This window comes from Eschscholzia californica, unplaced genomic scaffold (assembly GCF_041429995.1).
Source record: "Eschscholzia californica isolate CP2 unplaced genomic scaffold, dmEscCali1.0.p SCAF_3, whole genome shotgun sequence".
Lineage (NCBI taxonomy): Eukaryota > Viridiplantae > Streptophyta > Magnoliopsida > Ranunculales > Papaveraceae > Eschscholzia > Eschscholzia californica.
Genome location: NW_028238420.1, coordinates 56,009,128 through 56,032,558, shown reverse-complemented (window position 1 = coordinate 56,032,558; position 23,431 = coordinate 56,009,128). Strand labels below are relative to the sequence as shown.

General features: G+C 35.4%; 2 protein-coding genes and 1 non-coding gene across 3 annotated transcripts; all 3 read right to left on the bottom strand.

Annotated features, from left to right (window-relative positions):
- Positions 1-4,578: 4,578 nt before the first annotated feature.
- LOC147552132 (ylmG homolog protein 1-2, chloroplastic-like) lies at positions 4,579-5,664 on the bottom strand. The gene has a single exon (XM_086671036.1). The coding sequence runs from the start codon at positions 5,623-5,625 to the stop codon at positions 4,849-4,851; it is 777 nt and encodes a 258-aa protein (XP_086527162.1). The 5' UTR covers positions 5,626-5,664; the 3' UTR covers positions 4,579-4,848.
- An 8,161-nt stretch (positions 5,665-13,825) lies between these two features.
- On the bottom strand, positions 13,826-19,459 carry LOC147552130 (G-type lectin S-receptor-like serine/threonine-protein kinase At1g11330). Its single transcript, XM_086669060.1, has 7 exons — positions 18,089-19,459; positions 16,322-16,435; positions 15,459-15,640; positions 15,146-15,356; positions 14,705-14,945; positions 14,403-14,553; positions 13,826-14,263 (listed from the first exon to the last, which is right to left on the bottom strand). Exons 1-7 carry the CDS (start codon positions 19,395-19,397, stop codon positions 13,949-13,951), a joined length of 2,523 nt encoding a protein of 840 aa, XP_086525186.1. The 5' UTR covers positions 19,398-19,459; the 3' UTR covers positions 13,826-13,948.
- On the bottom strand, positions 15,930-16,048 carry LOC147552131 (U5 spliceosomal RNA). The gene has a single exon (XR_015239120.1). It is a non-coding gene; the product is annotated as a U5 spliceosomal RNA (small nuclear RNA).
- Positions 19,460-23,431: the final 3,972 nt, after the last annotated feature.

The following is a 23,431-nucleotide window of genomic DNA, read 5'->3' as shown; positions in this document are numbered from 1 at the left end:
TAGGTATTGTATTCGAGTGACATTTGTCCTAATCAGTACTGATGATGTCTAAAAGTGTATTTCAGAATTTCAAAGCTGATCATTATTTAGATCAACAAGTACGACTTATTTGCAAAATGCACATCTTGCCAGGTCTATACATATTTTACAACTCTACATGGTTTTAGTAGAACGTTGGATCGGAAATACTATATGGGAGATGCTAGAGTGCCCAAAATTAAAATGCCCAGCTGATGTGAAATCACTAAAAGACAAGAGTTTTTCAAAGTTTGACTACGGTGGGGACCGCTTTTGTTTCTAAATGAGGAAATATGTCACCCTCTAAGTACGAATTTCTAAGTCACTCTATCATTTCCCATTAGATACTATTTTTCATGAAACTCAAGATTATAAAAGTGATACCATTGGAAGACCAGCCAAAATGTTTCTCTACATGTACTGAGTATGTACGTATAGACTACCCATTGTTTGAATTTGATATAGTGGTAGGTAGTCAGAGATGGTAGGCCCATTGACCTATCTTTTTCAGGGGGCCGGCCCATGGAGAAGTGATGTATCTGCAGAGGAAGAGAAGGGAGAGAGAAGTATATCAGGCAAAGGCAGACAGGCATGCTTTCCGTGGATTTGAAACACAGAATGGCATCTATTATAAGGTAAAGTAAAGCTCAAACTTCTCAATTCAGATCCTCCATCTCTCTCTCCTGTCTCTGCCACACTCAAAGTTTCACTTTTGTAGATAGAGTCAGAGTATTGAGATAATATATTTGATGCTTGATGATAATTAAAACTATTACCAATGTTGGGTTCGCCGAGTAGTTAACATCTCTGTGGAAACTTGTTAACAAAAAGAACTCAGTGACAGATTGATTTTCAGGTTAGCTCAAGCGAAAAGCAGCCAACGCCGTTGTTTTGGGTCCAACACTGTTAGATCGCATAATTTGGATTTCAGAAGCCCTTCTGGACTAATGTTGAATATGCCTGCTGCAGGGGGCAAGATCTATTCTATCTAAAGTTTGAGAAAGAAAATTTTCGAGTCCATACCAACTTGAAAATGTTTGATAACACTTTATTTTACCACAAAGCATTACAGGAAGATACTGTGGTACGTGAAAATAGTCTTACGTGGGAGAAGAATGATCTAGCAACCAAGAATATAATGTCAAAGTCTTCTCCATTCATTGAAAATAAGTTTTGAGTTGGATGCACTAAAAATTTAATGTATGAGAGCTAGGGTCAGATGTGTTAGGCTAAAAAAAACCGCACGTGTGAAAGGGCGGGTGAGAATAGTCCTACATGGGATAAGAGCGATATAACGATCACGAATATGACGTCTGGGTCTTTTCTAGCTTATTAGTTTATTGTTTGAAGACAAGTTTCCAATCCATAATTAGGTGTCATACTGTCATTATGGACAAAATTTACCATACAAGATGACTTTGCAGTGACCCATAAATATCATGGCCTTGTCCATCAGTTTGAGCTTATTAATGGTAACTAATATTAATATAATAACATAATATTTGGTTAAGTTGTTTCAATAATTGGCAGTCCTTTACCCTTCTTTTCTGCACCTTTTAAAATTAATTTTAGGGGGGAAAGGGAGTGGGGGCATTATACCAAATGTAGACAGAGGATTGGGATCAAATGTTTAGGGAGATAATACTTGGTTAGAATATATTTATATCTTAGTTTTGTAGGTGAGAAGAGGTATATGGGGCTTTATTGATACAAGGGAAGGAGGGAATATATTATACAGTAGTATATATATGTATATATATATGAAAAAGAGGTTTTAGCCTTTTCCTCCAACCCAGAGAGCTGCATCCATCCATTTACCTTTTCTGATGTCTAATACAAGTACAACATTTTTGTCTTCTCAACTTTCCACTTTCCACTTTCAACCATTCCTACTTGTTACCATCATTATATGTATATCAAAGGTGTTGTGTGTACAAATGTAGTGTATTTGTATATACGTCTCTCACATGAGAGGGCCAAGGGCAGGGCTCCCACGGGCAGCCCTCGCGTGAGAGGGTTGTATGCACAAACATCTCATCCTCGTCTATTTTTTAGAAATGGTAAGATTCGAGTCCTAGTCGTTCTGGTGGAGAGTTATACATATAACCACTCCTGTACACACAAATTAGCCGTACATTTATGCATATAGATAGATAGCTAAAAAAGATTCTGATGAGCTATGATGCCTCTGGTTGATCAACATTCTAAAGAATTATAGGCCATTGAAATTGAAATCCTAAGAATCAGCAAAAGATAGTACAACTGTTGTTTAAGGAGCATTGGAATTAGAGCATCTCCAATGCAAAACTCAAAAAAATCTCTATTCATCCTATGTGTCAAGTTTCAATTGAGATTCTCACTCCTAGGTGGCGTCAATAGAGATCCTCAAATTTTTTGTGTCTCCAATGCAAAACTCGAAACTTATCTTATTTAGTTATGTGTCATAGTTATTTTTGTAAATAAATAATTAGTTATTTTAGAAAATATAGAAGACTCGATTTCTATTGGTTGAAAATCAAATATTGATGAGGTGGACAATTAGAGATATCTCAAGAGGACACTCTAGAAATAGAGTGTCCTCTTGAGATATCTCTATTCCACCCTTGACACGTCATCTTAGAGATCCAAATAGAGTGTTGCATTGGAGATGATTTTTAAGAAAAAACTCTAAAAATCATAAGTGGCACTCAGAGTTTCTAAGATTGAGTGTTGCATTGGAGATGCTCTTATATCACAGTTGCAACTTATGAACTGTCTTCTCATTCATTCAAAAGCATAAGTTCTTGATAACTCTTATCCTACACTCATAAATCTCTTGACATGAAGGGTCTGGTTTGTTGAGACGACGTGGCCAAGGTCACGGCCCTTGAATTACATGCCACCTTTAATATATCTACGAGTTAAAGGATTCTGATCACTCGCAACTCAATGATTCCAGTTTGGATGTTCACAAACTTTTTTTGAAAACGGATGTTCACAAACTTAATACTCTTCGCTCTTTTGGTACAAGGTCAAATGTTTTCTGAGTTAGTTTTGCAATATGGGGAGTGTTAAAATGCGGCCCCCCATTTTAGTTACGCGTCCCTTTTCTTCATCCTCCCATAGAATTTGTTACAACGGAGGCACCTTTAAACAGTTCCGCTAGGCAGGAGGCGCCTTTGACCCTTAACTTGCAATATAAAGCAGTGAAATCCTGTACATATTCCACATGGTATTTTTAAGGGGCAATCACTTAGTAGGATGTTTTAAAGGCACTCTGCACGGACATTTTGTACTGCGCGCATTCGGAATGCGGATGCCTATATCAAAAGAGAGGGGGACGGTGACTACAATTGCCCTTAGTCTACACAACCTAGGCTTCTCCTATTCTCAGGCTAGACCAGCCGAATGTGGCGAAGTCTTATGTAGCAATGACCATGACTTTTACCTCTCGAACAAGTGAAGAGGTCGACCAAGCATTAGTGCAGCTTATCCAAAGACAAGCTACAGTCGAAATGACTTTCACAGAACCAACTACACATATAGTCAAATTATTGGAGAAAAAACGAATATGAATGTACAAAAAGGCCTCCAAAGTAAGACCAAAAAGCAAAAGAAACAAAACACACAGAAGACCGCCCTCTAATTACAGTGGCATGATAGGAGCCTCCAATTAGTAGTAAAATTTCTAAAAGACGCAGAGGAAGCCCAATGCTTTCTTTAACACTGAGCAAATACTAAAGAAAGGCAGGATGATTTCAGCATTCACACTTGGCGCCGCCCATCTCAAGATTAGGCTTTCACACATATTAGTCTACGGTTTCTGTTTTAGATGACCGACTAGTTCCAACTGCCCCTCGACTCGTCAGCGCAAAATCAACATACGTGAGCATACTAAGTATAAAATTAACAACATAGGCTCCAATGGGTGTTCTCAGAACTTCTATATACCAAAAGCTGAAGAGAGATGTCCTTATGTCCAGTTAAACCTCAAAATCAAACATAAACTGGTATAGATTTTAGTCGTAACTTAGCTTTTAGTCTCTTCAGCACTAAGGTTTTTGGTTTTTTCTCCTCGCCTGCAGCACGAAGTACCATCCTATATTCTATTTGTATTGCTCTAACATTACTTCAAATAGGTATGTTTTAAAATTATAGGTCAAGGTAACGAATACGAAGAACTCCAAAGATTATCTGTTAAGAAAAGAACTTTCCAATGAGGAGTCAATCAAATTTTCCTTTAGTTCTTTATCCTTGATCTCTAATGTCTGCAACTATAACCGTCGAATCACAAGCCACATAGTATAGAAAATTCAAATATGTAGTTGTACGGCAAGATTCCCCCTCAAATCTCATGTTTGTGTCATTTAATAGTGTAAGTTTAACCAACCACACGACTTCACCTGCTTAGTTCCTCTATCCTATAGTTAGGAAACATGGGATCGATAAATTGCTAAAGAGTTTCTGTGACAACATTAGTCGAATGGCAATCGAAATTAAGATGTGAACTTATCAATAGCTATCTTTAGTTATTCAGTTGCTCACATATGCAGTGATTTTTCTACTACGAAACAATCTACCTTAGAGCAATCAAGATATTACTAATTAAACACGAGAACTCAACCTCAAACAAGACATACAATTTTCATCGTTTAAAGAAGTATCAATGTTGCAATTAACTATAAAGAACAACAATTTATGTCTTTTTTTCATATATAAAATACCTTGTTCAAAATTACTAGTATAGCAAAAAATAGAATTCGAAGCTTACCCATTTCCAGTCATTGACAACCTTAATCAGGCAAACCAAATTCCATATCTTGAGAAGCTCACTAATTAGGGTTTCCCACTTCAGTATGTTCCTCTGCTATTATTGAGGATTGAACCAAGAGTACCCAGAACAGCAAAAGCAAGAAGAGGACTCACATCAAGAGTATCAAAAATTGGTGGGATAATGTTTCTAAAAAGATTCAAGTAAGGATCACATAAATCCCTAATTGCAGAAAGGGGTTGACGATCCCATGGAATATTAGGGAACCAACTTAGTAAAACCCTAACCATTAAAACCCCACTGTAAATATCAAGCCATTTGGCCATTCCAGAAGCAACAACTGTTAATGGTGTATTCAAGTACCCACTTGGACGATCACGAAGAGCAGCGAAAAATAGAGGTCCAACTGTACAAACTAAGCTTTGTTTAAGATTCTTAATTTGCCCTAATTCTTCAGGAGTTGGGTTTAAGCAAATCCCCTTCAGTTTCAAGGAAACTCCTTCAAAAACATCCGCAAACAATTTCGAAACCGAGAAAGCAATTGCGAAAATGGATGTGATTGAGCGAGTAGAATCCGAAAGAAGATTCGAAGAAAGGGTATCACTAGTCTTTGACGAATTTTTTGATTTGAGTACAGGGGCTGATGTTGAGGAAGCAGAAACCCTAAGTTTTGGGATTGAACGGGAGACATGGTTGTAGGATAATTTGGGTTTGTTCAAAATGATTTTAGGGTAAGTGGAGTGATATAAACTTCTTTCTTTACTCCATTGGGAAGTTCTTTCGTGGGAAGAAGATGGTCTGAAAGTAGGTTTTTGGAGAAGGAGGGTTTTGGACACCATGAGGGATGAAGAAGCCATTTTAAATCCTTCTTGATAACTCAGAGAACAACCTTCAATTTAGTTGGGTCGTCTTTATTATGGTTGGATTCTTATGGATTTTGGAGTCAACGGTCCAAAATCTGGAGGGTAAACCAAAAAAAAAATCCACTCTTGCCCAAAAATTAGTTGCAGGTCCAAATGTCAGTTTTTTTTTTATTCCCCTCTTGCCCTTGGACGGGACATGCTGACGTTTTTCTGAAAAAAAAAATGTCTGGTAAATAAAATAATTTACCAGTACACGAAAAATTCAAAGTTTCAAAATTTTTTGAAAATTTGAAATTTTCAAATTCCCGCCCAGCAAACCATCTCTTCCCGGTAAATAAAATAATTTCCCGTACACAAAAAATTCCAATTTTCAATTTTTTTTGAAATTTTCAAACGAAATCTTTTTTTTGAAATTTTGAAATTCCCGGCCAAATTTTTTTGAAAATTTTAAATTCTCGGGCAAATTTTGAAAATTTTAAATTCCCGCCCAGCAAAATTGTCTAGTACAGAAAAATATTTCCAGTAAATAAAATAATTTCCCAGTCACAAATTTTTTTTTTCGAAGTTTTGAAATTTTCAAACGAAATTTCAAATTCCCGCCCAAATTTTCAAATTTGTTTACGAAATTTCAAATTCCCGCCCAGCAAAAATGTCTAGTACAGAAAAAAATTTCCAATAAATAAAATAATTTTCCGAAAAAAATTTCGTTTCCCGGGAATTTTTCGGTGGCTGTTCCGTAATTTTCTGAACAGTACAGATTCTGATGGACGGGTTGTCAGATTATTTTTCAGAAAAAAAAATCGTTTCCCGAGAATTTTCGATGGCAATTTTGTAATTTTCGATGGCATGAACGGTAAATACTTTATTTTCTAAGAGCCCTTTACGTAATTTTGACCCCCAAACTGACACATTAGACCCTCCCTTTCATTTTTAGGCAACTTTGGGTGAAATTTTCATTTTGGCCCCCTTTTTGGACCAATGGCCCAACCCCCCGATTCTTATCACTAACACGAGCTCTTCTTAATTAATGTTTTTTTTTTGTTTTTGATAAGAACTACACGAGAGTTACATAAGTAAAATTCGCAGAACTTTCGAATGTAAAGTGCCTCACGAAGGGAAAGGAATTGACAAGACGCCGACTAAAAAAAGAGAGGATAAATCTAAGGCCCAACGACTAAAAAAAGAGAGGATAAATCTAAGGCCCAAAAAAGGAGCACAAATACCAAATCCAACCCAATAGGGAATAATATATAAAAAAACCCAAAAAGTGATGTTACCTTCCTATTCCCCCAAAAGAAATACTTACCTCTTATGTCCCTCACCTATTTCCCACCCAAACGTACTTGTGTCAGCCAACACATGCCTCTCTCTTTCTCTCTCTAGTCTGAGTTGATTAGACTCTTCTCCCTCAAAACACACTCTCTCTCTCTACAATTAATTAGACACTAAAACCCTCATTTTCTCTCTTCCATCCAAACGTTTCTCTTTCTTTTTCTCTCTCTCTCTTTCTCTCGCTCAAACGGAAAGATTTCCGGCCATTTACTCTCTCAACCGAAGCGTTTCCGGCTACTCTCTCTCTCTCTCTCTATCTCGCTCAAACGAAACGATTTCCGGCCATTTACTCTCTCAACCGAAGCGTTTCCGGCTACTCTCTCTCTCTCTCTCGCTCAAACGAAATGATTTCCGGCCATTTACTCTCTCAACCGAAGCGTTTCCGGTTACTCTCTCTCTCTCTATCTCGCTCAAACGAAACGATTTCCGGCCATTTACTCTCTCAACCGAAGCGTATCCGGCTACTTTCTCTCTCTATTAAACCTTCAAAAGCAACTTGATCTTCCCATCTCCCTCTCTCTCTATTTCGCTCTCTTTCAACAAATCGGCTTCTTCTCTCTCTTTTTCGAGCATCATCAAACCCTAATTTCTGTTCGGCAGCGTTTAACACACAGGTACGACTATGTTATTCCTCAAAATCGTCTTCCTATCTCTGATCTTGGTCAAGTTTTAGGGTTTTTGGTGGTGAAATTATGAGTTTGTTTTGACATTTTGGGTTGTTTTAAAAAAAAATACGGTTTCGTTTCACACCTTTAATACTTTGATTCTGATTTTTGGGCTTTAACTTGCTCTTAAGTTGTTGTTCTTCGTGATTGTTGAAAACATTTTGGTTTGTGATAAAACATTTGTAGATTTTGTTTTTGATTTCGGAATCATGCATCTTCACAGAAGGTAATTTTGGGGTTTATGGTTCTTCATCAAGTTTTTAGGTTAGGTTTGTTGATGAAATTATGGGTTTGTTGTTACATTTTGGGTTGTGATCAGACAATTAAGTTTCTGTGGAGACATTTAGTACTTTGTTTTCGATTTTTGGTTGTTTGTCTTTATTGATGAAATGAATGGTTTGTTTTAGAATTCTGGGTTCTGTTACAGAAATTAGGGTTATGTTGAGACATTTTGGGTTATGTTCTTGGTAAATATTGGAGACATTTTGTTTTTTTTATAAAAAATTTGGTTGGGTGTTGATGCATTTGGTGGTTTTTACCCCTAAAACTTGATATGATGTAATATTTTGGGTTGTGTAGAAACATTTTTGGTTTGTTTCAAACATGTGGGGGTATCTTACAAACATTTCAATTTGTGCAGAAAATATATAAAAGATAGTGAAGAGCCAACCACCGCTGGGTCTAGTAAAAAAGACAAGAAAATGATATGTTTGTCCTCTCAGTATTGTTTGTGGTCTCGCATTTCGTATAATGGTTTGACATAATTGCTAGTGTGTTGTCATTCTGTAAAATGTTGCTTCACTTATTCCTACTCTTATTCCTAGAGTTTTGTGAAAAGTTCTGAAAACCATTGGCATCAGCTTACAATGTTGTAGCATTTGTAGTCGTGTTGGAACATTTTGCTGAATGATTAAACATATCTATTACTGTGTGTTTGAAGCATCGATCTGCGACATCCAAATCGAAAGAACAGATGGTGGAGGCTCAACGTACAAAGCCACGGGAGCAAAAGAAGAACAATTCTTTAAATTACAAATGTAATTTTAAAGCAGTTCACAAGGTAGCAAGGGACAATTTGGAAGCATTTGTAGTCCAGTATTTGTTCTCTGGAATGTTGATGAAATGAATGGTTTGTTTTAACATTTCGGGTTCTGTTCCAGAAATTGGGGTTATGTTGAGACATTTAGTACTTTGTTTATGATTTTTGGGAGTTTTACTTGATTATTACAGTGATGTTATTGGTCAATGTGGCAGACAATTTAGTTTATGTTTTAACATTTAGTGGGGTGTTGATGGATTTTGTGGTTATTAATGAGTAAAAATTGATATGTTTTTGACATTTTGGGTTGTGTAGAAACATTTTGGTTTTGTTATCAACATTTTGCGGTCTCTTACAAACATATCATTTTGTGCAAAACATTTAAAAAGGAGAAACAGCACCAGCAAGACAATAGGCTGTACAAAGAGCTAACTCTAGAAAGAGGGCTAGTGAAGAGACAACAACTGCAGGGCCTAGTAGAAAAGGCAAAAAAATACTAAAGGTGACTGAATCACAGACCAAGGTAAGATTCATTCCTAAACATTTTGCATAATGTTTAGGAATGCATACGAAATGACATAAGGTTCTGTGAAAAAAGTTAAAATTTGGGGAAAACAGTGGCATCAGATTTTTGAAATGTCCTCTCATTATTGATTGTGGTCTAGCATTAAGTATAATATTTTCGCATTATTGGTAGTGTTCCGGTATTTTAGAAAATGTTGTCTACATTATTCCTAGGGATCTGTGTATAGTTATGGAAACCAGTGACATCAGTTTTTTTTGGTACACAATTTGCAAAATGATCTCGCATTATTGACAGTGTTCTAGCATTGTAAATAATGTTTAGGGGTGCAAGGTAATAACAACAATTGTTTCTCCAACAATTCGAATAATGTTAAAGCATTATGTATAATGTAGCATGCAAGTTACGTAATCTTCATCCATTTCAGAATATATTTGTACATTAGTGGTGGTGGTATGGCATTTTACAGATTGTTTGCATAAGTCTTACAGTGTTTGCAAGTAGTATATAGAAATACTAACATATGTATTACTATGTTTTTGAAGCATCGGGCGGTGTCATCAATATTGAAGGAAAACATAAGATTGTGGAGATTAAACTTGAATTGAACGTGTGGTTGATATTTTGTGCTTTGGGGAAAGAAGTTCTAAGCAATAGTGAAGTTGTTTTTGAGAAACGGTGTTATGTTCACATTCGTAAACCCGCAACGACTTCAATTTTGCTTAGAGGACAAACAAAAAATGATTGTAAATTATTTTGTGTGGTATTGTACTGTTTTTGTTTGTTGTGGGATCTTGATGTTGAAAGAATATGAAGTACATTTGTTTAATATATTATTTTTGTTCTTCAAAATATATGATATGCATAGACAAATATAGTTTGTCTGAGGATGTAAACAAAATGTGAAGACACCATCAAAGATGTATAGACATTTTAGAGAATGTCGACAAAATGCTGGCCATGTTGCTAACCTTATATGATTCAAACTCTATATAAATATCATTTTTGTTTAAGAAAATATATGAAGCCACAAACGATAATGTTCTAACATTATTATGAATAATCTACAATTTTTCCTTTGTTTTAAGTGAAAAAGAAATCTACAAAAGAATAGTTAACCACATAAGTATCAATTCTTTCAACATTTTTCGGAATGTGTAAAGAAATAAACAAAATGTGAAGACACAACCAAAGATATATAGACATTTTGAGGAATGTTGATAACATTATATGATTAAGAGAAATAAATATCATTTTTGTTTAAGAAAATATATGAAGGCACAATCCATTCATTCAACATTTTTCAGAATGTCTACTTGCAAACGCCGGCAAGAGCATGTAAGAGTACCAAGATTGACGGAATGACGTGGAGTGGAATAAACTTCAAATATAAGTGGGTCTGCCTCGACGTAACTCACGTCTCGGCAACTTTGAATTTCCCATCCTGAACATCATTAATGGAGGGGCAAAGAAATGTATTCCATCCAATAGCGGCGTCTCTGTGCTTTGTCATCTTGTTCATAATCTTATGTCGAATGACATCCAAGAGTGTTGTTACAACATCTAGATGAATGTCGCAACATTATACGGAATGTTTAGTTTGTTTGGGTAGTGGTCAGACAATTTAACAAATGTTAAAGCAAATTTGGAAATGTTACACAACGACGGAGTATGTCCGTTTCAAAATCAAAAGTTCTCTCATCAGCGGAGAAGTGTAGGTATTTTAAATTGAATTCTGCTTTGCAATTTAACAAATGTTTGGGCACTGCTTAAAATGCTTAGAAAACGTTAGACTGATATGAACATCTTTAATACAAAATTGTGGTGACCATTTTTCAAAATGTTCACACATCCTTTAAAATGTTAACACAAATTGTAAAGTGTTTTTAACAAAACGAGAACCTGTTGCTACTGTTAACATAACTGTATGGAATAGTGTTAACACATCCCGTAAAATGTTTAGACAAACTGTAAAGTGTTGCTTACAAAACGAGAAGTGGTTGCTAATATTAACAAATCTGTACGGAACAACAATGAAAACACCATGAAAATACCCTAAAACCAAGAACAACCTCACTAATGGAGCTTCAAATAAGTAGATCTACAAATCTATATATTTAACTCTCTACAAAACTATGAAAACGCCTTGAAAACGCCATGAAACCAGATTTGAAGTTTTTTGTAACCTCCATTAAAGAAGATAATGATTGAAGATAAAAGATGATGAAGGTTGCTCAAACGAAGAAGATGATGAAGGTCGCTCAAACGTGAAAAGGGTTTGTGTCCCGGTTTATTTAGAGAGAGAAAGGTGAAAAAGATTGAATATGGCGATAAACGAAGATGATGATTGAAGAAGATGATGATTGAAGATGACGATTAACGAAGAGGGTTTGGGTTTGTGTTTCGATTTAGGTAGAGAGGGAAAGTGAAAACAGATTATGGAGAGAGAAAAATATTTGGTTTCTGGAAGAGAGATATTTGGAGAGAGAAAGATATGGTTTCTTATAGAGGGAGAGAGTTGTTGGATATATATAGGAGAGCAAAAGAGGGATTAGAAGAAAATATTAGGTCTTAGAGATACGAGTTGGGTCCGGATTGAGCATAGGGATGTGTATTTGGGTTTGATTTTGAGATATTAGTTGATTTTTGGGTTTTGGGTGGGTTAATAATCCTTGTTGGTTTTTTTTTTGTATTTGGGCCCAAAAATTGGGCCTTTCATAAAAAAAAATTCCTAAAAAAAGACCCTAAAGGTGGAAAAGAAGATCCTTAAGTTTGAGAATGAAAAGACCCTAAAGATCACAGATTAAAGACTCTAAAGGTCGACAATAATAAATTACATCAATATATTACACTAATAAAAGTGAAATCTTGATCGTTCTTTTCTCTTGTGTTGTAAATTCATCTTCAATTTTCTTGAGATGTTCATCGTAGAAATCAACAACAGTGACTCTTCTTTTCTCACTAACATCTATATCCATACTTCCATTCCATAAACATTTAAAATTACAAAAAGGTGGATTATATCATTCATCGAATTTAATTTTTGTAAGACGATCCATGTTGGAAAGAGAAGAGCAAGAAGAAGAGGAAGAATCCAAGAAGAAGATAGAATTGGCGATCTTGTTGATGATAATGATATTTCTTTAGAGTTAAGAGAGAGAGAGAGAGAAAAACTGTGTAGGATGGGTTTAGATTCAATAGTTTCTCTCTCTAAAACCTACACTCCAAGATCTTATTATAGATCTAATAGATAACATAAACTAAAAAGAGGAACATCCGGAGGAATGATCCCTCCTCCAGAGAAAATCAAAATATATAAAAGTAGTTTTAGAGAGAGACAGAAGAGAAGAGACAGTTTTATGAAAAGAGTTCGCATACTACATTTAATTCTTCCGAAAAAAAAGAAAATTCTTCGGGTGCGGCTAAAGGCCCCCCACCAAATTGCTGTAGGCTTCCAGGTTAAATACACATTTTGAGAGGTCCCATGCGTAATCCGGGGCCTACAACATTTTGGGTGGGGGCCTTTGGCCTCTCCCTAATTGTTGGCGCCTCGCATCTCCGGTGAAAGACTCAAATTGAAAAATTCTAGTACTTGTTATTTAAGATATTTCGAGTCTTTTCTTTGTCAAAAACTCTCTCTTCAATACAAAATTCAATTTAGGTCCTCAGATGTTATGTGTAACATTAAATTTATCAAGAAGAGCATCTCCAATGCAAAATCGAAAAAAAAACTCTATTAGTCTTATGTGACAAATCTCAATTGAAATTCTCAGGCTTAGAGCAGCATCTCCAATGGGGCACTCAAACTCTAACATATAGAGTGCCACGGCCCACGTGTGATATTTTGGAATTTTTGTTAAAAACTTTCTCCAATTAAAATTGTGTTAGAAGCTCTATTGTGGGAATTTTGTTAGACACTTTATTGTGTTGAAGATGATCATTGGAGGGATATTAGGGAATAAATTCCTAACAATTTTGAGATGCGTATTTCAGCGAGTTTCACTGCAATTCTCACTAGTGAAAGTCAAATCTCTTAACCTCTCGGACAAAATCTAAGCTCTTGAACCACTAAACTATAACTTCTTCATGTCATAGATCCGTTTTAAAAACTTTCTCCAATTAAAATTGTGTTAGACGCTCTATTGTGGGAATTTTGTTAGACACTTTATTGTGTTGAAGATGATCATTGGAGGGATATTAGGGAATAAATTCCTAACAATTTTGAGATGCGTATTTCAGCGAGTTTCACTGCAATTCTCACTAGTGAAAGTCAAATCTCTTAACCTCTCGGACAAAATCTAAGCTCTTGAACCACTAAACTATAACTTCTTCATGTCATAGATCCGTTTTAAAAAATAATCATTATTCCAAAAATAACATATATAATTCGATATATATAAGAACCTTGAACACGTTGAGGCCCAAAGCGACTGCTTTGGGCCGGGGGCGCCCGGAGTGGAAGTAGATTTAGTGAAAGAATAAGCAAACTTCGAAAATATTATGTTAAGAACTTATGAAGGTTTAATGAAAAGAAACTTAAGGGTAGATCTGTTCTAAAATGGTTACTAATAAATTACATAACTTCACATAAACAATTACAGTTGTACCATAGGCGCGCCATTCTTGGTCATCTTATACTAGGCAAACTCATCTTGATACTTCAATGCTCACATTATGTACAAACCAAATAAACTGTTTCGGACGTTCTGAACTCAGTTACTCAACACACGTCATAATCGAGATCAAAACTAAACTAAGCTAACGACCTTCAAGTTCTGTAATAGTCACATCGTTGATAGTAAATGCTCCATGGTTCGGGGACGATGGGTTTGAGTTTGAATCTGCCAGTCTTTCAGTAAATGGAGGTTGCTTTGGAGTAGGAAGCGTTGCAATTTCACTCGTTAACATGGAAAGTATAGTAGACATATTTGGTCTGTCATTCACATATTCTTGCACACAGAGTAATCCTACATGAATGCATCTCAAGATTTCTACCTCATAAATTTCTTCAGACAATGACAATGTTGTGTCAATCAGTGATTGAGATCTTTTCTCCTTCCACAATTGCCATGCCTAAAATACCACAACAAAATCACATTACTTCAGCTTTTAAATGGGAAAAATGCATAAAACTATAAGAGAAAAAGACATTTCCTAATATACTTTAATGCTCATCAAAAGAAGAATCGAAAACTAAACATACAACTCTTACATATTCTGAAAGGCTTGCCGGTTGCTCTTGATGGTAAAAGCTACTATTTCTTTTACCGCTTATAATTTCTAGTAACAACACTCCGAAACTAAAAACATCAGATTTTTCCGAAAATTGTCCTTTCATGGCATACTCAGGAGACATATAACCACTGCATTTATTTGTAATACAATCAAATTAGGTTAAATTTCTTTTAGTGAAAATATAAAAATTGACAAAGAACAATAATTTTTAATATTTCATTTGATACATTAGAAGTACTAGCAAGATGAAGTATAAAATAATTAACTCGATACACTTACTATGTACCAACTATTCTTTTAGTATTTGCTTGGAGTTCATCATCACTTTTGAATATCCTTGCCATGCCAAAGTCTGAAATCTTAGGGTTAAACTCTTCATCCAGCAGAATGTTACTCGCTTTAAGATCTCTATGGATGACTCTTAATCTAGAATCTCTATGAAGATAAAGAATTCCCCTACATATCCCCTCCATGATTTTGAATCGGCTTTCCCAATCTAATAATGCGCGTTTTTTGGGATCTGATGCATAGAATCCAAATAGAACAACTAAACATTACATATTCATATATACACAAGGGAGTCATGCTAAGTCTTGAGGGCATAACCTAAACCGTTGACGTAAAATCTATGAGTTTTGTAAAATAGTTGATGGAAGCTAGTATGTCATAGTTGAACTGTAGAGGATCATTAGGAAATTTATAAGTTGAAAAGTAGCAAACCAAAGAGAAAGGCATCCAAGCTTTTGTTAGGTAAGTATTCGTAAATCAACATTTTTTCCTCTTCTTCAATGCAGCAACCCAAAAGCCTAACTAGATTCCTATGTTGGAGTTTTACGATCACTTGAACTTCATTTTTAAACTCCACTATTCCCTGTCTTGAACCCATCGAAAGTCTTTTTACTGCTAGTTCTTGTCCATTGGTAAATTTTCCCTGCGGAAATTGTTAGTATACTTGGATGTAATTGCGCTTTTATCGAATATATCAACGAAAATGTAAGTATTGATATAATAAAATCAACAAATAATTTGCTACCTTGTAAACAGAACCAAACCCGCCTTCTCCAAGCTTATTATCTTCAGAAAAGTTATTGGTAGCCATCATTATCTTCTCAAATTTGAAAATTTCTAGATCCGAACCATTTGTACGATTACAAGTTTCTGAATCTGTATTGTGCATTGCTGATAATAACAACTCCATATCTTTATCTGGCTCTCCTAATTTAACAGTAAGTTGTGTGTTCAAAAATAGCAGACTAAACTTATACCACTCCAATTGCAATAGAAACACCATGACAATTTCTAGTGATGGAACGAAATTTACAACAGTTATGAAATGAGCTTCAAATAATTTAGACTGTTCATTACCGTTGTTGATACAACCGGGTTTAACAACTTCTGTACAATGATTTAGCAACACAGCTGCAAAATGTTTCTAAGTTGTTTTTTTTAGAGAAGGCAAAGTAGATTCATTGCTTGAGAGAAAAAATAGGTGGTAGTGAAGGAATGTTTCAAGTAAAGAGAAAACCCACAAAAAATAGGCATATGCCACTGGAAGCGACAAGCACAAGGTATTCTTTAGTGAAAAGCGAAAGACTAGTTCGCTTTGTGCTTACCGTACCGCATGGTTGCTCCCAAGTCCCAACTTTTGCTAATAGCTGTAAATAAAGACACATGTTGTTGGTGCTGTAGACCCCCGGCGAAAATGCCCCCAGATTTCACTTATTTTTCAACATAACTAATTTCTCTGTAGATGTAAGTTGGGATTATCGAAGAAGGATCTTGGACCGAACCACGTTAAACATTGATGTTCACTATTTTTCATTCATCTCTCTAGTTATCTCCTAGCGTAAACTTTAACGTACCTTATGATTAAGTTTATAATGGAAGAACATTTACCTCTTTGTTTTGCTTTCACCGCCTTGTAGTATGAATATGCGAAAGTGAAGATAAGCACTCCTATTAGTGTGACTGTAATTGCGATAATTACCTTCTTTTTGGTTGAATTCTTCACTGGAATATGAATTAAAAATATCTGTTAGTTACATAATAATTAAAAATATTGGTAAAAATAAAATGTATTAACAGTTATAAATTATCATTTGTCTGTTTCAAATTTAAAATATTCAACTATGTGGAACTTATCATAGAATGTGACACAAATATAATTAATATTTGTATACTAAAGTAAATTGTTCTTGTGATTTGAAACTCAATATGTTATTAATTAAGCGATTGACCATTATAAGTAATCTTTTAATTACTCATTTGCAGTGCCATATAATTAGCACCACCTGGCAGATGAGACAAGTAGTTGTTAGCACGCATCTCACACCAAAAAATAAAAAAGAAGTTTACATGACCCGCCTATTTGGACTCTCACTTGAATCTTTGAGAGAAAAATATCCATGTCACTGAACAAGTGGAAGTCACAGGAAGCGGGTCGAGTATACTTTTTGAAAGAAAAAGGTCGGAGAAAGATGCCTTATTTCCCATGACAATAACAGTTGTACCCAGGAGCGGAACCAGGATTATCAACTAGTTGGACAAGCTTAAAGTACTATAAATAAAAAAAATTATAGATATTATGTAAATGTGTAAGAATTTCACAAACTATTATGTATATATATGTAGAAAATTTGATTTTTCACCTGAAATAAAGTAGATAGTTGTTTCAAAAAGGAGGGAGAGAAACACAAGTAGAACAAAACTCGCCAAAGAAAAACCGGTCTTTTTGTACAAGTGAATCTCATCTTCTCAAGAGGAAGATAAAAAAAAAGATAACGTTTTCAGAGAGAGAGAGAGGATAAAAATACCACATCTTTTATTCTCCCTCAACTCTCATAATAACTCTTTATCTTTCATGGAACCAAAAAACTAAAGGTAGTCAACAGTTGGTAGCCCAAGTGGTTCCAAGGTGTTGACATAAACTCCAGAAATCCCTGGAGGTCCCAGTCCCAGAGAAGGTGGAATCTTTGGTTATTTGAATTGGGGATATTAGGGTGTAAATAATGTTGTTGGGCTTTAGGCCATGTCTTGTTGGGCTTTAGGCCATGTCTTGTTGGGCTTTAGGCTCGGTTCTGTTAGTGTTTGAGTGGGCGATTATCGAGCTTATCACATCTATGATGTATCAAGTGCCAAATGTAACGACATACGTAGATCGTAGTCGACTTCCAAAAAGAAAAAAAAAAAAAAAAAAACTAAAGGTAAAATTGGCACTAAAAATTATGTTTTGTAACAGAAAAGTAGTTCAAAGGGGCTGTTTTAGAAGTTGACAAAATTTAGGTGTCAATTAACTACATCTAAAGAAAGAAGGGGATTCGAACAAACAACATTTCAAAGGGCTATAATAAGGCCAAGCAACAGTTTAACTTGTAAACCCTATCACAGGAAAAGAGATGATTGTACTTATCAACTCCGGGTGGAATTACAACTTCCTCAGTGTGGGACTAATTCTTGTGACTTGCTTGACCCACAACATGAACAAGTAACTATAGAATTAGACAAGCTAACTTGGAATCCAAACCTTAATTGTTGTCTCACCTTTGATGAGCCTAGTTCAATATCATATTGAGTTTGTGATCATGTTAGACCATTCTCAAAGAAATGAATAATAACTGTAGAATTTAGAACGAATAACAAAACATCATGTCATATATCGCTTACCTAATTCGGTATGAGCTACACGAATTTGAAGATCAACACCTCCATTTGTAGAGAACTTTTTAGTATCAATTAAATTTCCGCTCCATGTCATACACCCAACATCTTGATCATACCAATAAGCTAGGCAAGAACAATTCTTCAGACATTTCTGCTCACAGTCTTTATCATTTGAGGGAGAAGCTACCCAATTGGCAAAATCAGGAACTTTCATGTTTCGCATCTTCAAAAACCCATCTTGATCACTACTACTAGTAGTGATATTTTTCTCACACTTCAATGCTGTTTTTCTCAGACACCCACTCGACCAATTTCCCTTATACCACTCATCTGGAGACTTAGGCATAAACCCTCTCAGACAGCTACAAATGGGCCATTCCGACATACTACACCTTCCGTAAGGCCCACAAACGCCGTAAACATCGCACTCCCCATAATCGTTCGACGGCCAATATCTCTTCCATCCATCTCTTCCATCCCAGATCTCTCCAAATAACACCCCACTACTACTCAAAAAAATCCTTACTAAGGAAGAATTGTTTGAATACTTGAAGGTTAAATATATATCATCTTCCATCTGGGGATCTCTACTCATATAAAATCCATCTAAAAAGGCAGCATCCATATTAGGAATACCAATAAAACGCTTAGAGTTCCATGGCCCACTTCGCCAATGGGGCTTAGACCCATTCCAAATAACTATCTGAGGGATATCGTTAAGTTCGAGTTCTGAGAAAAATGTGCCAGGCGAAGGATCAGACTCGCTTTTCCACGAAGTAAGTCTTAGTTTCTTGCCCGTTTTTCTATTACCACCAAACTTCATTTTTGGAAGAAACGTGTCGGTTGGGTGTTCGAAACTTTCCCATAGGATCTTCCTATTACTAACCTGTCTCAAAACAAGTTTCCCATCATCTAGTAGCTCAACTATTGAACTGTTGAAGGGGATACTCGAAACATCCGTAGTCCAATGAACAAGGCCTTGAGCATCAAGAACAACAAGATTTCCATCTTCTGCAATCTTTAAAACTCCAAATGAAGAATCCTTTATTGGGTTTTCTCTGTTAGCAACCCATACAACAGTGGGGTTTGAACCTTTGTTATACCAAATTCCGACATACCGATAAGTAGAACTACCAGGACTGAAGAACCCTAGTTTGAATACTCCCTCAGGGGAAGTTAGAGATTGTGGATCAGTGATGTTTTGGCTGCTTGTAATGGTGTTTTGATCTATTGCAGTGCAGTTTGTGTGAAGTACTAAGGCTATAATTAGAATGAAAATAAATGGTTTGTGGTCTCTACTAATGATAATCATGACTTCTCAAAATAAGATGGTAATCATTTTTTTCCCACCTGAAATGGTTGAAGTGATAATATGACCAAGAGAGGAAGCTAATTGTCTTAATTATGCTCTCAACTTGACCTAATTAAATATTTCAGATACAACCTCTCAAACACTTCTTGTTGACTTTGTATAAGGAAATATAAATTTCTAACAATAGTATGACTGTTTTTTCTTTTAAGTGTATGGTTGCACAGGATTAGTAGGCGGATCTGACTTTAGGAAAATCTATTGGCGAATTTGGATTTCATCCTTTTGGCAGGGCTATTTGGAGCGGATCCTCAATTCTTTAGGGAACTACAAATTGTTGGAAAATGTTGCTATTGGTTTGAAATGGAAAATGGCAAAGCAATTTTGTTGTAAATGAAATTGCAAAGCTCGATAATATTAATTCTTTTAGACAGTAATTCGCCTTCTTTTGTTATAAACCACGAGTACAAAAAAGGTCTGGAATCATGCCTTCAAGATACGATGAAGTCTTGAACAACTATCTCGGTTCAAAGTATGTACACCTTGACTAATGTTGATGTCAGAATTTGTCTTCCTCGAAGCAGACAAGATGTTGAGACTGCTATGTTGAATCTCGCTATGCTCATCACGATTGGGAGTGAGACTTGCAAGGAACAAGGAACTCGCAAACCTATCTGACGCTCAAGATAGTCAGATTTTCCTTTGCAGTTAAAAAATTGTGTATTGAGTGAACCGAGTTTAGGGATTGGACCTTTGGTTGATCGTTAAGCTTGAGACTTAACTTGTGATCGTCGTGTTAGTATCTCGCCTTCTTCGAGGCAAGTTCATTACCTTTTATAGGCTTATTTGACTGACTATTGGTAGGCGATTTTGATGGGGTGGCTGAGATCCACCGTGTTATATTGAAACCGTTATTTCGTAGTTGTGAGATATTAAGATTCCTCTTTGGACCATCTCGTATATTTGATAAATAAAAGTTCTGTTGTTTAAGGATACTTGATAGATCGTGTTTCCGAACTTGTAGATTCTTTAGGAGAAGTTTCTTTCTTCCGAGACTCTTGAAGGCCAAGTTTAATAAATATTAAAGATCTTCGCGTAATGGGATCTCTGACACGCTTCTACCCCCTTATTTCAGGATTAAAGTATCGACACCAATTACACGGACTCCCTAATCTTCTCTTAAATCCCAGGGCAGACTTGGTTGCATTTGAGTCAAGGGAGGACTCAGGCACCTAAGACAATCGGACCAACCCTCAGTTATGGGCTTGAGTGACAAACCTCCTTCAGATTCAACCTCCCTGTTGACTTGACACGCGTTGACCTGTTGGACTTTTGGTCTTTTATTTACTTATTGAGCGTAGTCAACTGATGACCATTTTTTGGATCATCAGATACAAAGTACGAAAGTACATAAGAAATGCAGGTATAAAGTAGTAACGAAAAATAAAGTTCTTTTATTCGTCATTTGAAGTTCTATTACAGAAGAAATTACAGATCAATCGAAAGAGTAGAGTTGAGGAAGAGTGAAACTTTATTACAGAAGAAGTTACAGAGTACGAAGAATAGAAGGGGAAGAAGAGTGTAAAGAAGATTCCCTCATGCAAGAAGGAAAACAAAAGTGGAGGAAATCAAAGAGCCATTTTGAGATCAGATGACTTGATTAAAATATCATAGTGATGGAGATCTTTGTCAGCAAACCGTGCAACAACAACGGGATTTCCCTCCAAAACTTGCTATAAGTTATGCTAGAAACAAAACAAAATAATGGTGTGTTTGGATGACGGATTCATGAATCCAAGTACTGTAATATTTTTTGGTTTGTTTGGCAACTAGAAACAAAACAAAATATGGTGTGTTTGGATGACGGATTCATGAATCCAAGTACTATAATATTTTTTGGTTTGTTTGGCAACTAATAAGAATCCTATGATTTATTATTATTTGAGTATTCTTAAACGATTCTTTAGAAAAAAAATATTGAATAAACCTTGTTCTCGAAACTCGTTTCATTCGAGAACTCTCCGTTTTTTCATAATTTTTTTTTCGAGAACCGTTTTTACAATTTTTTCGTAAACAAATTTTTTTTTTCAAAAATGGTTTTTGCCGAAAATCGTTTTTTCCTCAACCAAAATTTTGAAAAGCATTTTTCCACGAAAATCATTTTTTCCTGAAAAGCGATTTTTTTCGAGCACTGTTTTTTCTCGGAAAAACGGTTTATATGAAGCAAATTTTGTTTTTATAAAATTCCAATTATCGAAATAACATTTTTTGAAAAAAAAAATTTGGTAAAAAAAAAAACGATTTTTCGGCAAAAAAACGAGTTTGGAGGAAAAACCGGATTTCGGGGAAAAAAGTTATTTAGGAAGAGAATCGGATTTTAAGTTTGAAATTTAGGTCTATTAATCCAAAATCTTAGGGGGTAGGGTGAGATTTTGTTCCAATATAAATTTTGGAATTAGGAATCCTTAGGATTCAAAAGTCCTAGGATTTAAGAGTCCTAGGGTTCTTGGTAGCCAAATAGACCAAGGATTCATGATTCCTACCAAATCTCACTTTTAATAAAAATTCTACTTAGGAATCCTGCAACCAAACACACTATGAAAGAACAAGCGAAAGACGACAAAATTCTTAACTTTCTTTTTTGAAACTATTTTCAATAACCGAAAATTTTAAAATCGAAACTATTGAAACCTCTTTCAAATTCTGATTTTGAAATCAATTTGAATAATCTTAAATCTAATTAAAAATACATCAAATTAAAGATTTCAGACTTATATATCAGACTAAACAAGACTGAATTTCGTCTGAAAATAGCCAAAATTAGCTTCGTGCAAGAGGCTCTTATACCACTATAAGGTTATGGAGTCTCCTAGTGTTGCTAGCGGAACCTTGGACGTCTAACACTTCTAACACTAATTTCTCACGATCTCATGCATAAACCAATAATGAACCAGCTCAAGTCAAAACAAGTTGACCAAGTATGGTTAGAGGAAATGCCTATCTTTCTTCTTTATCGGCCAAGGTCACCAACGAACAATTTTCTTCTTCTTCTCTTTACTCTCTCGTCTCTCTTCGATAAAATTGTTCTTATTATTAGTAGAATGCAACTAGATGAGAAGACAACAGTCTAAATTAAAATATGATGTTGGTGGTGGAAGGAAGATCAAAGAAAAACAACATTAACCAAGACAAAACACTTCACTGTAAACACGTTGAAGATATAAATTCTTCTTCATATCATGCTGGAAATTTTAAAATCTGGTAAAAGTGTTGCATGAAAGTTGTTGGAAAAGAAAAAGTTATTAAAGGAGGAATGATGGATGAAATCAAGAAAGATATTTCAGTTATGAAAGTGGTGAAACATCCAAATATTGTTCAACTTCATGAAGCTAGGGCTAGTAAATCAAAACCAGAAACATCACTGGTTTGAAATATTCGACTGGCTTACAAATGAAACTAGATCTGATTTCGTCTGGTTTCCAGAGGAACAGGAGAGAAAGAGTAGAGAGAAGAAGGAAAAAGAGAGAGAAAAAAGGATTTTTTTTTTCCATGTTAGGTCGTCAGCCGCTGACTTGACAAAGTTAGATCAAACTTTGGTTTAGGCATTGCCTCCTAAAAGCACATTGTCTTTAGTCAAACTAGGAATTACCTTTTAGCGAGATTGCCTTTAACAACTTTAGACATTGCTTATAAAATCTCCCTTATTACAATCCAAATAAAAAAAACCGCTGTTTTGCTTCATGCATGTGTGTAGCGCAGCGCATAAACAAGGTCATTATGTCAATATGTTCTTAATTTTTACGGGAGTGCTACATGTACAAAGTCCTTGACAAAATTCTTGCCCAAATGACTCATTTTCACTAAAAGACAAAAGTTGATCAAAAGTTTTCAAAGTTTGACTTTGTTTTCAAAGTTTGACTTTGACCGGGACCGTTCACTTAGCATTTTGTCAAGAATCTTGACAAAGATTCTTGACAAAGATTCTCTGTACATTTAACATTTCCCTAACTGCATGCTCGTTTACATAATATCTCTGT